Consider the following 16102-nt stretch of genomic DNA (forward strand, 5'->3'; position numbering starts at 1 on the left):
TATAAGTGAGAATGATTCTATTTTGCATAAAATCAACATTTATACCATAGCTACATATTCTGCACGACAGCCATCATGACATGACAGCAAAAAAAAGCATTACAGAGAAATATTTTATAGTGACTTTTTATTTTATAGCCTATGTTAGAATGACTTTAAAAAACTATTTAACAAAGGCAAATGCTAGCCTCGAAACAATAAAGTAGGTTAAGTAACGTTATTCACGGTACCAGCTGGCTACGTTATAGGCGACCCGGTCGCGACGTTGTGGCAATTTTAATCATGGCACCAAATAAAAAAACTTTTGCGAGTGATCATAGCACAACTTTGTGGTAACATTATTCACGGTGCCAGCTGGCTACGGCGACCATAATACGACCATATCACCATATGTTGATAATATATGGTGTTGGTTTAGACTTGACAGTGTTTTTCAATGTGGCTTGAATGTTCTGTATTGTTGCATCTGTGTGTTTATGTAGCCTAAGGCTTGGTCTGTTGTGTGTTGAATTTAATGTCAGATCAGATGGGTTAATCTGAGCCAGTGTATTTCAATATATCATTCATCATGTACAGTATGTAGCTGTGTTGTACATGCACGTGCAGAAGTGGGGCGCTATGGGTGCCTTTTTGAATTTGAGCTCCTGTCCCTCAAAAGGTCTCTGCGCAGCCCTGGTGTTGTATGCTGACGTATTGTGTCGGTCTTGACATGTGTTCTGTAAGTTCCTCAATACCGGGACTTAATTTGTGCCAGAGCTCAGCTCCAGGGCCTTGAGCTTCTTGCCCTCCTGGAACTTCAGATGGACAGAAATATCTTATTTGTATTATGTTAAGTTACCGTATTTTCCGGACTATAAGTCGCTCCAGAGTATAAGTCAGTCAAAAAATGCCTCATGAAGAGGAAAAAAACATATAAAACATATAAGTCACATTTATTTCTAAATTTATTTCACAAAATCCAAGACCAAGAACAGACAGACTATGTAACTGGACACATAGAGGCCAAAAAGATTGAGAATTCTACTGGGAATCTTAATGAAGACAAAGGAGTTAATAGCGGCAAGCTGAGGTGAACTGGACAATAAGGAAGGCGACCAAGGGCCCGACGGTAATTGTAAAGCAATTTACAAAAGATTCACTGGACAAAAATGCTGATGTGGTACATGAAAATTTAGCTAAAAATGTGGAGAATGCAATACAATCAAGCATTTTGGGCAGGACAAGCCGGCAGCAGAGCAAATGCTCGGCAGGCGACCTCCGAGAGAGTGAGAGAAGAAAAGATGCACGTTTAAAATAACATTTTGAGTTGCGTGTCCCGAGTCCCGACAAAAGTCGGAACGCTAAAATATCCCGGTTTACACCAACCACTATAAAAGTGTGGTATTATTATACCACGATAATTAACTAAACCCATGTAGAAAGACTATAGCCTAAAGCGTCAGGCGTATTATTTCAATAATGTGTGTGTGTGCGCAAGTGTCAGTGAATTGTAACAGCAATTGTAACTGCAACCCTCCGGTTACAGGTCCGAAGTGCTAACCAGTAGGGCACGGCTGCAACAGTATTAAACCAACCAGCAATATAAAATATTAAAAAGAGCTCTTTTATTTCATTGAGTTAAATCGAAACAATGAGGGCAATTATTACCCCGGCTTATTTGGGGGCAGGCCTTTAGAATAGAATCCCGGCCCATAAAGCATGCACGTGTGTTTTAGGCATAGTGCAAGCCCTAATCTCTGACTGAAAGTGTGCAGAACTTGTGCATTTACATAACAATATTTAATACATTTTCCGGGTGGTGACACCCCCAAACCCCCTCTAACTTTTGGGCTTAAGTACGAAAAATCTGTCGCAAGTTCACTAAGCTCCCGATATCATTCCACAAGCCTAGAGCGCCCTCTCGCGTCTGTAGACGGCAGGCGCGCAGGAGGCACGGGGGACGTGGGGGATGTGTCCCACACAGTGCTGAAGAGACAGCCGTCGTCCCCCTCACATTTGATAAGGAAAAAAAGCCTTATATACGCTAAATAAATAATAACCTATAGGGTTTGCGCTAACTATGTAAAACTCCCCATTAACAGCATCACATCACTAACCACAGCCATCTACAGTACTGTAAGACTGCACAATCTCATATTCACTCTGTTGGATATCTGAAGCCAGTTTGTCTACTAACAACCATCATTAGAGATGCTTTTCGTTTGGAGCGGCATACTGGTAGGCCATCAAAAGCATAACATTTTCGGTTTGGTTTGGGATCTAATTTACTTTTGGACTGTTTGATTATATTGCTAAATGTTGGGACTGATGGGCACTGAACTCTGGGAGATATTTGATGGTTCACTGTTATGTTTCATGCAGTTGAAAAAGTGTCGGGATTTCCACCGCTGTTTATTGCGAGACAAGGCAGCCATTCATTGAATAGGGGTTGTGCTGTAATAGAAACCTTTTTGCGTAGCCAAGTAGCCTAAATTGAGTTATTGTTTAATTAAGCTTGAGAACGTGTGTTGGAGACCCATGATAGGAAAACGACTTTATTAATCCAACCAACAATATAATAAAATATTAAGAAGAGGTGTTATTTCATTGACTTAAATCGAAGCAATGTCTTCTAGTGCTGGTGGACTGATGGCAATTTCTGGTATAGGCAAATATGGGAACCTGCGTTTATTTGCCCGGCCAGGGCTCGAATTAGGCTACGTGGGAGCCAGAGGGAGCCGAGCTCCCATAGAGTGACGACTGGCTCCCATGAAAGCAACAAAGTCAAAAACCTGAGGGGGTCTCTCATATCTGAAGGTGTCTGGCATTGTAATTTAATCTTAAACAACCGCTCATTATCCATCCCTGTGCGATCTCTTACCATTAAAGACGTTAGCCTAAATTAAAATATAGGCTACTACGGGACGTAGACCTACGCTCTTGAACGCAGCATGACACTTCACCACCACACCACTAGACTATATGAGCAAACCGTATCGATTTGACAGCACTCGCAAATCTGAAGTCACCCTGCTTTGATGTGAGTGTTTTGTCTATTTGCATAGGCGTTCATTGGGCTAGCCTACGTGGTTTGATACGTGCTGAAAAGTCCTGTTTGCTGTTGAACTTGCGCTTTACCTATTCTATGTTGATTGACAAAGCCATACATTATGGCCCATAATGCAGCCTACAATTGATTGTGTTGTCTGATGATCTAGCTATCCTCTGCCATTCAGAGCTCCGGAAAGTTCCCAGCTATTTTGAAACACCTGTTAGCAATCTCTGATGTCAGAATATTCAATGGCTACCCGACAATATCTCAGTGCAAACTCCAAAATTGTTCGTCTATTAATTTTCCAGAGTGATGGGCCTTTCTTACGCGTTCAGTGTGGGGTATAAACAAGCTGAGAATTTAGCGGTGTCACGTCTGGCTGTCACAGACATGGGGAGCTCTTTGAAGCTTGGGATAATGTGGTACAGTTACTACAGTAACAGTATTTTATTTTACTTAGTATTTTTTCAATTTTATAAATGCTTTGTTTAAATGCTGTTGGAACAAATAGTTGATTATAAAGGCAACTTTCTGTTGCAATTTTCTGTGTGTTCTGGACTGGTAACTTGTTAAGCCAACATGTTCTAACATTGCATAAATATTACCTGCAGACACATAGTGGAGAGTTGATTTGGTTTATACCAGACAATTTAGGTACTGTAGGCCTAACTAGGCTATTTGATCATGTAGTCTATGTTTGGATCATAGGCATGATGATTCATTCATGGCTTCATAAAATATCAACATCATGTTGCTTTTAGAGTATTCTACCATTGGCCCAAGTAGTGTAAAATAAATCTAAAATAAAAAAAATAGTAGAATTGCACATAGCACATAGCAAGAAGCTGGTCTGAGGGCAGATCTGGCGTTGTGCTCATCTCACAGTTTTGACAATTTTAATCAAACAATATTTTGAAAACAATCAATGGTATTATCTTAATATTCTGGCAAGTTTAAAATATGATGGTCGAAAGTGGGCCAGAGGTGGCGATCCGATATCTGGAAATCTGATTTCACTATGGGTTTGTGTTCACAATTTGGTCCCCCTCACTTTCAAAATATCTCCTGCACCCCTGGTAGACGGTAATGTTTCATGTAGGGTTCATGTCAATTCATACTGACTAACATTTAAAAACATGTTAAATTATATATATGTTGACATATAAGTCACCAGCCAAACTATGAAAAAAAGTGTGACTTATAGTCCGGAAAATACTGTACTTTATTTGTCCTGTAGGAAATGTATCCTCTACATCGGCGTTTCCCAAATGGCGGCCCGCAAGAACCAAATGAGTAGTCCCGCCGACATGTGTGTGTCTGGCATGTGCGGACAAAAATTATATTATATTATTAATTAATTAATTAGTATTAATAAAGAGAATCCTCACTGAGAATCCTCACTGATTCTGTTATGCGTCATATTTCTCATTCAAAATAGCAGAGTAAAGCAAGTGATAGAAATAAAATAGGGGCATCCGACTAAAGGTCTGCTCTAAATGTTGCGTTACATCGCGCTACACACCACAGCACACCAACGGCTTCATGTCATGTAGGCCTACGGTCAGGATATTCCAATTGAAAATAATGTAGCCTAACTGATTTTATCGCTAATGCTTGCTCGCATCTTTTGTAGGACTTGGTGAGACGAGGTAAATGATAACTACGATAATTAATTTGGAACTGTATGTAAGATTGTGGCCAAAACTGGTACTACAATCACTTTCAAATTAGAGCGGTGTATCCCCTCCCCCTCCTCTCTGACTGGCAGAGCTGGCAACCCGGATGCCGAAACACTACTGACTTTGTGATTAGTAGATAGGTGGATGGTGGCGCATCAGGCCAAAACACAACATGACAACATCAGTTGAGGGCTGCAACTTCACTTTTTAAATGACAATATCCTGGCTGGACTACTGTTGTCGGTGATAAGTATAGGGCTTATTCGCAAACACCGCCGCGGCCATACTGTTGATATGACATTCCAGTTCTATTCTATGTGACAATCGCCTGTAGCGCGTAGATTTGAGTTGAGCAGAGCACAGTAACGGCTTAATCTCGTCAATATAAGTAGATAAACGTATGGACCCATATCTAATAGACTCAATAGCATTAAGTAAAGATCCGTCATTATTGTCAGCTAGCAATTACCCCGATATTTATTTATAGCCTAACTGTCTTGTTCATACATCGGCACACGTCGCCGCTGAAGGGGACGACAAGGCTTTCAAGTCTAATTTGAAATTAACATGATTTCTTAATGTCTAGTGACATATCAGGGCCATTTTATGATTAATTGAAATACATTTCTTACATACGGTTCCTTTAAGCAATGTGCCAAACACATTTATGCAAATTAAGCACACTGGTAACGTTAACTCTTAATGGTATCAACATATAAACATGGCAGGTGTGTAAGGATTTATATTAGCCTATCTCATTTTGCCAACACGTGTAAATGTGATACATTCCATGGTTAAATAATTTGTGATCTCACACTATCTAGCAAGGTAAACACAGAATCATAGAAAGCTAAAGGATTTGGGTATAGCAACAATGAAATCTACTGTAACCTAGCAAACTATGCAACAGAATCCATTCTAAAATCTTTAGCAATCTCATTATCTCTGAACATATTATGACACAGTCCATTTGTATGGGTTGTTTTCACATCCATTATCTTACATGGACATTGGCCAAATATTTTCAGATTTGTAAAATGTTAAGTTCCACGTTGGTCATTCCTGTAATTTTCTGATGTTTTGGTTTTTGCCCTATACTAGAATCCTTTTAGTATCAGCATCAAGATAATTTGAACAGGTATCATATTGTCGCAATGTCGCTGATTTGCTTTCAGAGGTGAATGCTTTGGCCCTTGATTTGGCATGCTTGACATAATTTAGCCCTTGGAGCAGCGACTGCAAAGGCTCTGTCGCCTTTTTGCCTTAGCCGAGAGCTGAGGATGTGGAGAAGGTCTTTGTTGCCAGATCTAAGACACCTGGGGGCTGAATGGGGGTATATGGGGGTTCGTTTGGCTCTCAACGAAGGCGGTCGCATTTTCTTTCCCTCTCTTCCCCCCTACCTTCCCTGCTTTGCTCCTTTTGTCTCGTCTAGTCTACTGTCTTATACTCCAAACTTAAAATCATGGATTTGATCAACTGGTCTTTCAACACAATTGACACCATCTTCTCGACGAGAAGCTTGGGTTCAGGGGAACTTGATGGATACTAGGATGGATAACATCATGGAGAAGCTCACGGCTTTGCAAAGGCAATTGGATCGATTCGGAGACCAGAATGGACTAAGGGAGTAGTCGTGTAAATTGAAATGCGGCTACCAAACAATCCCAATCTTATCTGCTTTTGGCCCCCTCAACCAGCACTGGCCTCGGCCAAGGCCGCTGCTGGAACAACTCCCCCGGAGACGCTCTTGTGTTCCTTCCCCCACTTCCCACAGACACCTGCTGATTGTTGACTCTGTCTGGGACCTGATCAAGGTTGTCTCAATGGCAACTGGCTGTGTAATCGCTATGACAATCCTGCGGACTGAGGCACTAAGATTGTGATGCCAGGCGAAGCGACTCTTCAGGCCTACACATACACTAACTCCTACACATATATACAGATATGCAGTCACTACCCCCAGTCCCTCGCCGCTTTGTACTCCCAGTCTGACAAGCGGGTCTGTCTGTGTCCAGCGCTGACATGGCTGCAGGAACGGGTGGCTGCCCCTGTTGCAAGTCGTGTGTTTTTCATGTTGTAAAGTGTACTGACTATGTGCTTATGTTGCTGAGGTGTTTTTTTTCCTGTTCCCACACTGTACTCCCCACAGGAGCTTAGTCTGGGTTTTTTCTCCTCCCCTCTCCTCATGTTATGCTGCCTTTTTCCAATCCCCTGTCTTTCTGTCCTGTCTACCCCATTGTCATATTGTATGTATGTTTGTGTAATGTATGGACAGGTTGATGGTTAATTTCACTGGTACTTGTGACTATGTGACAATAAAGGGCACTACTACTACTACTACTACTACTACTACTACTATAAAGTCAGAGATGTAGACTGGGGAGACCATTTTGTGCTTTAAAAATCCTACATCACCTAAACTTTACAAACTGACAATAAACAGCATCAACAGTCATGAAACAATAAAACAGACCACGCCTATGTTTGTTCATTGACACATCCATATGGGCGCAATGTTTGATGGAAGTGGGGCGCATGGCAAACAATTCTTCACTGACTAGGTGTACGATATGAAGACTTGCGTTTCGCTTTGCTCCACATTGCGCCCGGAGCACAATAAGGCCCTAAATGAGATTTGACATGAATTAAAACATGATCAAGATTAGGGCTGTAACGATTTACGGTTGGAAACCGAAATCGCGACATTCATATCCACGATACTGTGTCGCGGTGTGAAAAGGCAGAATCGCGACACACCCTTTCTAGTGTTTCACGCAGTGCTTTGCAGCTTATGCGGCCGCAAAAGCAACCCACAACTCCCGCTTTACTTATCGGTAGCCTACGTTGTCCAAAAACAAATAAATAAATAAATAATAATTTCATACCTCTCCTTGCTTTCATTGTAGACTATGTGTGCAACTTTACCAAACAGTATAGAAGTAAACACCCTCTCCTTGCCCCGCTCTCTCTTGCGCTCCCTCCCTCTCACTCTCCCTCCCTCTCCTGCTCAATGAACACGCGCGACTTAAATAAAACATTCACAATCGTGAAAGCAAGGATCAGACGACTAGCTAAATTACTATTAAATCCGCTTAGCATCATTAGCATGCTGCACATATTTGTTTAAAACTCATGCATTGAAGTTGACTGATCATCTCAATACCAACGTTTCCCAAAAGGGCCTGTCCCAAGGAGAACAAGTATTACCTTGAAACTTAAACACACATGGGGAAACTGAACAGTCCAATCAGTAGACTATGATAAGATAAGCTATATGCTACTTTGTTTACAATATTTCCAGGCTTCAACCAGACAGCTGAATTAAAGAGGTAGAGTTGTAATAAAAAATAGTAGGCCTAGGCTATAGGCTAATCTGCATAAAGTGTGCTGTCATAAATATCAGTCATTCAGAAAAATATTTTTATATGAGGATATAAAATAATAGATATATTATATTGTAATCCTCTGGTGTTCTAAGGGAGGCTATTAAAATGTTATTTAATAAAATGTCTAGCCCCCCCACCAAAAAAAAAAAAAATCGAGATTCGTATCGAACCGTGGGTCAAAAATCGTGATACAAACCGAATCGTGAGGTTGGTGTATCGTTACAGCCCTAATCAAGATTTATTTAAAACTCTATAAAGGCCTACGCACACGGCCGGCGACACGATGGCGATTTATGGCAGACGACCGGCAAAATGGAATAGAATCTATTGAAGTGAATGGTGCAACGCACACAGCAAGTGGAACGACAGAGCGACCCTTTTCTATTTTTCAGGGCGATTTCGATACGTCATATCAATGGGATTAAAATAGCTAGTGCATCCCAAAAATCTCAATGTTAACATTCAAATTCAGCATATCAATATCTAGAACTTTCCAAAAAAAACTCATTGGGAGGTGGGTTGGGGTGGGGTGCATTGTAGCTCCCTCTGGCCAATGGCCAAGAAGATACTGGGTGAAAACAATGCATTTTAAAAACTGATCAATACTTACAAGAGTTGTATACAATGTGCAAACTAAACCCATGGCTAGCACAGCTCCCCAGAGATCAAATCCTGTCACTATATAAACACAGAGTTCAAACATTAGAACAGTCCTTAATAAAATGGCAATGAACAGTATCATTTTCTCAAGAGTGTGTTCCATTTTCACCTGCATTAAGAGCCAGTGCAGGGGCATACAGGACAACTCCCATGTAAATTACCTACAGTAGCAAAACATCATGAAAATATTAATAGCAAAACACCATGTCTATTTACAAAAAACAAAAACAAATGATAATTGCAAAAAAACAGTCACCATCTGAAAAATGAACGTCACTGTCCCACAGATGCGGACTGTTTTGTTGAATCGCAATTCCAGGTACTGCAGCAGACAAGAGGCATAAGGGAAAAAATATCAGCAAAACAGGAGCATCAAATATTTACCTCCCCATCAGCACACTCCCAGATCTATCAGTGTGGTTAATTAATCAAAACTCCGGGAAGAAATCTCTGACCTTTCTCTTCCTGCTAACCATATCTTCCAGCCAATGCCATCGAGGAGGCGCTATAGATCCCTGTCTGCTAAAATATCCTGATTCTAATGTGATTTAACACAGAGATGCATAAAACATTTTAATAACTTATTATTAAAGCTAAGCTAAGATTATTTCTTAGCTTAGTATTTCTTCTTACAGACTTCTTAAAAGTAAATGTACAATTACATGTTAAAACAGTCTTAACAGAAACTGTTCTGCACCAACCGTCATACACTCCACAAACAACATTAAGGCTTTTGAATTTCTGGTACCTCATAAGCACTAGACAGGCGAAGACGGTAGAAAACAGGGATGAATATGTGTGCAGGAATGAGCAAACCCAGGAAGTAAGAGCACCCCAAGAACCAGTACTGGGTACCATGGGTGTAGACTTCTGAGGGGGCCCCCAGAATGGCAACAGCAGACTGGAAAGTGGCTAGCAGGGATAGTGAAACAGGAAAGCAACTCATGCTGCGGTCAGCCAGAAGAAATTCCTGTGTGGTCCGTTGACGTCCACCAGAAAATGCATAAAACAGCCCAATGCCAGTGGAGGCCACCAGGAGGATGACAAAAATCACGTAATCCAGTGTGGTAAAGTGCATCTGTACCACATCTCCCATGATGTCTAATGTCAATGGGAACACCTGCACAGTTTGAATTCAAGACTATTTCCCTGAGATTACAAACATTTGATCCTCTTCAAAAGCCTCTGAAGACTCCGTTCTGAAAAAAAAGTTAAAATGCAAAAAAGTTAAAACAAGATAGAATAACATTTACAATAGGTATACTATTAGAATGGCTAACTGATTAACAACTAGCTAACAAAGCTGTAAAGGAGACTTAAATCTGCTGACAGACTGTATCTCCTTCTATCTGACTCTTGTGTGGAAACTGTGATACCAACAAAACAGGTCAAGATATATCCAAATGACAAGCCTTGGGACACCAAGGACCTGAGACACTGCCTAAATAACAAGAAAGCAGCGTTTCTGCAGGGAGACAGACACAGAGTCAAAGAGCTGAAGAGTGAGCTGAGAAGGAAGACCAGACTGGCCAAGCTCCATTATAAAAACAAAGTGGGGAACAAATTCACCCCTGACAATGCAAAGGAAGCAAGGCAGACTTATATTCTTAACTTCCAGCCCCATTTTGAGTTTTTTGCCCGACATTGCACATCATCTACTTAGGATGCTCACTGCTCCCACATACTTTGGCCCATTATCAAATGCTTGACCTCTTTGGAAACTTAGACCCAGCAGAATTCACAGAAACCATGTGAGAATTCACATTAACTGTGTGATGTACTGGCAACGAGTTACAGAGGCTTGAATGTTGTTTTTTCTTTGATCCGGTTAGCATACATCTCTGGAACTGCCCACATTTGGCCCCTCTAGGTCACTTAAAGTGGCCTTGAAACACAATTGAGGCCTGAAACCAGGTCTTGTGAAGCTGTAATTCAAAGTAGATGACTATAAAGTAAAATATGGATTTTTCACAAATATATTTGTGTTGAAATATCTATGCGTTTAGCTCAGTGTCATTTTTAGAAAACAGCCACAGTATTTGTTGTCAATCAAAGTTGGGGTGCCTGATTGACAGCTTGTTTGCCCAATTCCATGCGGTTTCTAACTGGAGGAGTCTCATGAATCCGCCGGTGTGCGTCAATCTTATGTATCCGGACGCGAAAATCTTCCAACAAACGGTAATCTTCGAAAAAACATTTTGAAATGTCTTTGTTTCTAATTCTTTGCTTTTGTATGAGCTGGATTATACATCTACCAAACGTATTTTTATAATAAATGTATAGTGAAATTAATCTGGATCCATTAATTTGGATCACCCATTCAACTTCGACCAACTCCCTCCGGAGTTGATCAGACAATCGCGACCAGACGAACAACTCATCTCAACCAGGAATGCTCGCCACCGGCGACGTGACCATAACAGAGATGGGGTAAGCGTGGTGGAGTGCGAGCTATGCTAAGGCTAAACCCGCAAAGAACTGCACTCCCCAGCATCTTTCTTGCAAACATGCGTTCTTTGTTGAACAAGCTGGACGAACTTAAGATCTGGACCCTCACACAGAAAAGACTTATGGACTGTAACATCATGTTTTTCATAAAAATTTGGCTAAACAAAGTCATCCCAACCACCGTGGTGAGCTAGAAGGTCGATCTGTCTTCAGAGCGGACAGGACAGCATAGGCTTCGGGTAAGAGCAGAAACTAGAGCAAGATTTATGTAAACAGCCGTGGCCTACTGGTTAGCTCTTCGGACTTCGAACCCCGACCAGTAAGCACGCTGAAGTGCCCTTGAGCAAGGCACCTAACCCCTTACTGCTCCCCGAGTGCCGCTGTTGTCGCAGGCAGCTCACTGCACCGGGATTAGTGTATGCTTCACCTCACTGTGTGCTGAGTGTGTTTCACTAATTCACGGACTGGGATAAATGCAGAGACAAAACTTGGTGTGACTCCGTCACTGTTAGTACCCATTGCTCTGCTGAACTGGAATATTCATCAAATGCAGGCCCTTCTACCTTCCACGTGAGTTCAGCTGCATTGTTGCTATTGCTGTGTATGTACCACCTGATGCCAACAGCAAAGCAGCAATGAAAGAACGTTCCATTGTCATTAACAAGCTTTAGACTCAACATCCAGATGGGGCTTTTATTGTCACTGGGGACTTCAACCATTGCTACCTAAAAACTGTACAACCTAAATTTCACCAAAATGTCTCATGCTCCACTAGAGACAACAAAACCTTGGACCATGTCTACACAAATGTGCCTGGTGCCTACAAAGTCAGACCCCTCCCCCACCTTGGTCAGTCCGACCACCTCTCTTTGTTTCTCCTGCCTAAGACCCCAGTCATCAAACGTGTGAAACCAACAACAAAAGCCGTTAAGGTCTGGATGGAAGACGCAGACCTCCACTCTACAACAACAGTTCCAGCACACTGACTGGAATGTGTTTGTTGCTGACGCCACCATGGACTCCCAAACAGACATTCACACATACACAGGGTTGGGTCAGATTACTTTGAAATGTAATCCATTACTGACTACAAATTCAGTAATCAGTTGGATTACCAAAAACATGTAACGTAATCTGATTACTTTAGGATTACTTTTAGATTACTTCAATAAATATGTCCCTTAAGAAAAAGACACCACCACTGAATTGATGAAAGAATTCTCATTCTATTTTTCTGTTTATTATTTCATTACATCTAAGAAATCTCTTTGCTCTGAGTAAAGCATTCCTGTGTGAATTAACTGATCTTTTCCTCCAAAAATCTTAATGTAGCCCCTTGTTTTAGTGTTACCATTTACTTTGAGGTCACCAGGTCCCATTGTCTGAAAAACACCCAAAACTAATACATTTCTATAGCTATTCTTCACTTTGGGGGTGGTGTTTTGGTGGTTGAAATTTTCCCCCCATCCCAAATTTGATCACTTAGTCATCATGGATGTGATCATGGATCACTATTCTCCAAACATGCACAACTCAGCTAAAACCTTTATAAGGGCACACCTGGACAATGAATTTAGCTTTCGCTGGATTTTTTTGACCCAGGGACATGGCCTGAGATTGAATGACACCATGTCCATTTCAATTGTGGGGGTGAGAAAATTATTCCTTTGGGATGTTTTTCAACCAGGGGGACCTGGTCACTTTCTCAAAGTAAACGGTAACACTAAAACAAGAGGCTACATTAAGATTAGGAGGAAAAGATCAGGCAGTGTGCCGAGAGACCTGCCCCAATAGTAAATAAGTTAGTAAGTAAGTATAGATACTCTATTGATCCCGTGAGGGAAATTTGGTCTCCCAATCCACGAATTAGTGAAGCACACAGTGAACACACAGTGAGGTGAAGCACACAACGAGCACACAGTGAGGTGAAGCACACACCAACCCGGAGTAGTGAGCTGTCTGCTACAACGGCGCTTGGGGATCAATGAGGGGTTAGGTGCCTTACTCAAGGGCACTTCAGCTGTGGATGTGGGCATGGGAGAGCAGTGCTCAACCACTTCCCCCGCCCACATTTTTTCTACTGGTCGGGGATCGAACCGGCAAGCCCGAAGCTTGTCGATTTAAAAGATAGCTAGGCTATCATTAAAAAGTTGCATTGCTTGCATGATAAAATGTAATCAGGTAATCCCCAACAATGTAACTGTAATCTGATTACACAATTTTTTTATTGTAATCTGGGCTGATTATAGTTACTTGGTTTTTGTAATCTGATTACATAATCCAGATTACATGTAATCCGTTACTACCCAACCCTGCACATACACCAACTCTGTCTCTGTCTTATATCAACAAGTGTGTAGAGGGAGTGACTACACATAAAACAGTGAAACTATTCCCTAACCAGAAACGCTGGATGAACAAAGAAGTTCACCTTCTCCTCAAGGCTAGGGATGCAGCCTTCAGGTCAGGAGACCAGGAGGCCTACAGCTCAGCCAGATCCAACCCGAGGAAAGGAATACTCAGGGCCAAACACACCTACAAGAAAAGGACTGAAAAGCACTTCAACTCCTCCGACCCCCGGCGTATGTGGTAAGGTCTACATACAATCACCAACAAATCCCCTTTCAACTCTTCCCTACCCTCCTCTACTTCCCTCCCAGACGAGCTGAACTACTTCTATGCTCGATTTGACCAGGAAAACAAGGAGGCAGCCTTCAAGTCAGCTGTTTCACCGGATGAGGACATACTCCAATTTTCCACCTCAGAGGTCTGCGACATCCTGGGCAGAGTGAATGCCGCAGCTGCTGGCCCTGACAGAGTTCCCAGACGTGTGTTGCGAGCCTGCTCGGAGCAGTTGGCTGGTGTCTTCACCAACATCTTTAACATGTCTCTGGCCCACTCAACAGTCCCCCACAGTCCACAGCCAAAGAACTGAACGACTTCCGCCCGGTTGCATTGACACCCATTATTGCGAAATGTTTTGAGATTGGGTCACGACTGCGCCCCTGTATATGGGTCCAATGCTATAATAAATTTTGCAGATGACACCACAGTGGTGGGCCTGATCAGAGAGGAGGATGAAACAGCATATAGAGATGAGGTTCAGCACATAGCTATGTGGTGCAAAAACAATAACCTGGCACTCAATACCCAGAAGACCAAGGAGATCATTGTGGATTTCAGGAGAGCCAAGAGCAGGGCACACATCCCCCTCCACATCAGCGGTGCTGAGGTGGAATGTGTGTCTAGCTTTAAGTTCCTTGGGGTACACATCACTGAAAATCTTTCAATTTCAATTTTCAATTTAATTTCACTTATAGAGTGCCAAAACATTACACATGTCTCATGACGCTTTACAGAATGTTAGACAATAACTTTTCTTGGTCTCTCATCTCCTCCAGTCTGGTGAAGAAGGTGCATCAGCGCCTTCACTCTCTACGAACCCTGAAGAAAGCACACCTATGTCCTAGGATTCTAACAGACTTCTACCATTGTACCATTGAGAGCATACTCACTAACTGCATCTCTGTATGGTACGGCAACTGCAGCGCTGCTGATCGCAAGGCACTACAAAGAGTAGTGAAATCTGCCCAAAGGATTATTGGCTCCCAACTCCCTTCCATCCACGACACATATCATAAACGCTGTACAAAAAAAGCCAAATCCATTGTCAAGGATGCCGCCCACCCAAACCTTGGTGTTTTCAGTCTACTCCCATCTGGCAGGCGATACAGGAGCCTGCACTCCCGCACCAGCAGGCTCAGGTACAGCTTCTTTCCAGAGGCTGTCACACTGCTGAACAAAACTTCACCTCCTGTCTAGCATTTGCACTTTAGCTGTTACTAGTTTACCTGTTTACTTTTTACTACTGCACTGTTTACCTGTTTACATTGACTGTATTGCACTGTTTACCTGTTTACATTTACTGCTACACTGTTTCACCTATGACCTTGCACTGCTAACACCCCATACTATACATTATATATTTTTTTATGTTCCATAGCCTGCCCACAAACCTGTGCAATATACTGTACATATATATATATATTAGGGCTGTCAATCGAATCGAATTAATTACATACTCTGTGATTAATTAATCTAAATTAATCGCATATATAATTTTTGCTGTGAAAGTATTTTAAATATTTAAATTCAAGTGACATTAAAGTTCAAAAACTCTTTTATTATTATTTTCACTGTTCAAATAATGGACATAATAATCTATGATATGACCTAATATGCTGAGGAAATAAATTCAAAAGTGCTTCGGGAAGAAGTTTTTTTCACATACAAGGCATTTCAGGCAACAGACATAACCTAGGGTATTGGTTCCCAAAGACTGGGTCGCGACCCACAGGTGGGTCACAGGAGATTTTATTTGGGTCGCCAGGATGAGGAAAACCTGAGGTTGTGTGTTTGTACAAAACTGAGCGAGAGTTTTTACAGCTTTGAAAATATTTAACATTGTTTCATGTGTAATTGAGATTGCAGAATTGTGGGGTGGCATAGAAAAGTTTGAGAACCTGTGACCTAAAACAATATTGGTGGTTGCATGTTAGATCTGAAGTGAAATGGGTCGTGATGGTCTGTAATTTTTAAAAAGTGGGTCCCCAGAAAAAAAGTTTGGGAAACACTGACCTAGGGGACACAATGAAAATAAACACCCTCAATGTCAACACTATTTCTTTGCATTGATGTGCGACTTTAGAATTGACGAACTCCGGTGATATGCAAATTCCTTGCTGCAGACATTGCAGAGGACTTTATTTTAATCAACACTTTATTTTTATCAACACCATCAAGCCGTTTTTTTAAAAGTAAATGTTCCAATCAATGATCTATAAAGAATAAAATAACTAATTCTTTGGGTTTAAGTCCCATCATGGGGCATTTTTTCA

The 16102-nt window shown here is 41.6% G+C and overlaps 1 protein-coding gene across 1 annotated transcript in view; it reads right to left on the reverse strand.

Moving 5' to 3' along the window:
• slc5a6a (solute carrier family 5 member 6a) overlaps nucleotides 1–16102 on the reverse strand; it is a 125175-nt gene that overhangs the window by 79650 nt on the left and 29423 nt on the right. The window contains exons 3-6 of the mRNA XM_076271807.1: nucleotides 9505–9955; nucleotides 9013–9078; nucleotides 8866–8917; nucleotides 8707–8774 (exon numbers count right to left, since the gene is read on the reverse strand). Coding sequence (XP_076127922.1) covers nucleotides 8707–8774; nucleotides 8866–8917; nucleotides 9013–9078; nucleotides 9505–9852 — 534 coding nt within the window. The 5' untranslated portion in view covers nucleotides 9853–9955. The remainder of the gene's footprint in view (nucleotides 1–8706; nucleotides 8775–8865; nucleotides 8918–9012; nucleotides 9079–9504; nucleotides 9956–16102) is intronic.

Source organism: Alosa pseudoharengus, unplaced genomic scaffold, assembly GCF_046254945.1.
Source record: "Alosa pseudoharengus isolate Yale_2024_CS ecotype anadromous, Long Island Sound unplaced genomic scaffold, YU_APseudo_1.1 YU_APseudo_1.1_scf_7, whole genome shotgun sequence".
NCBI lineage: Eukaryota > Metazoa > Chordata > Actinopteri > Clupeiformes > Clupeidae > Alosa > Alosa pseudoharengus.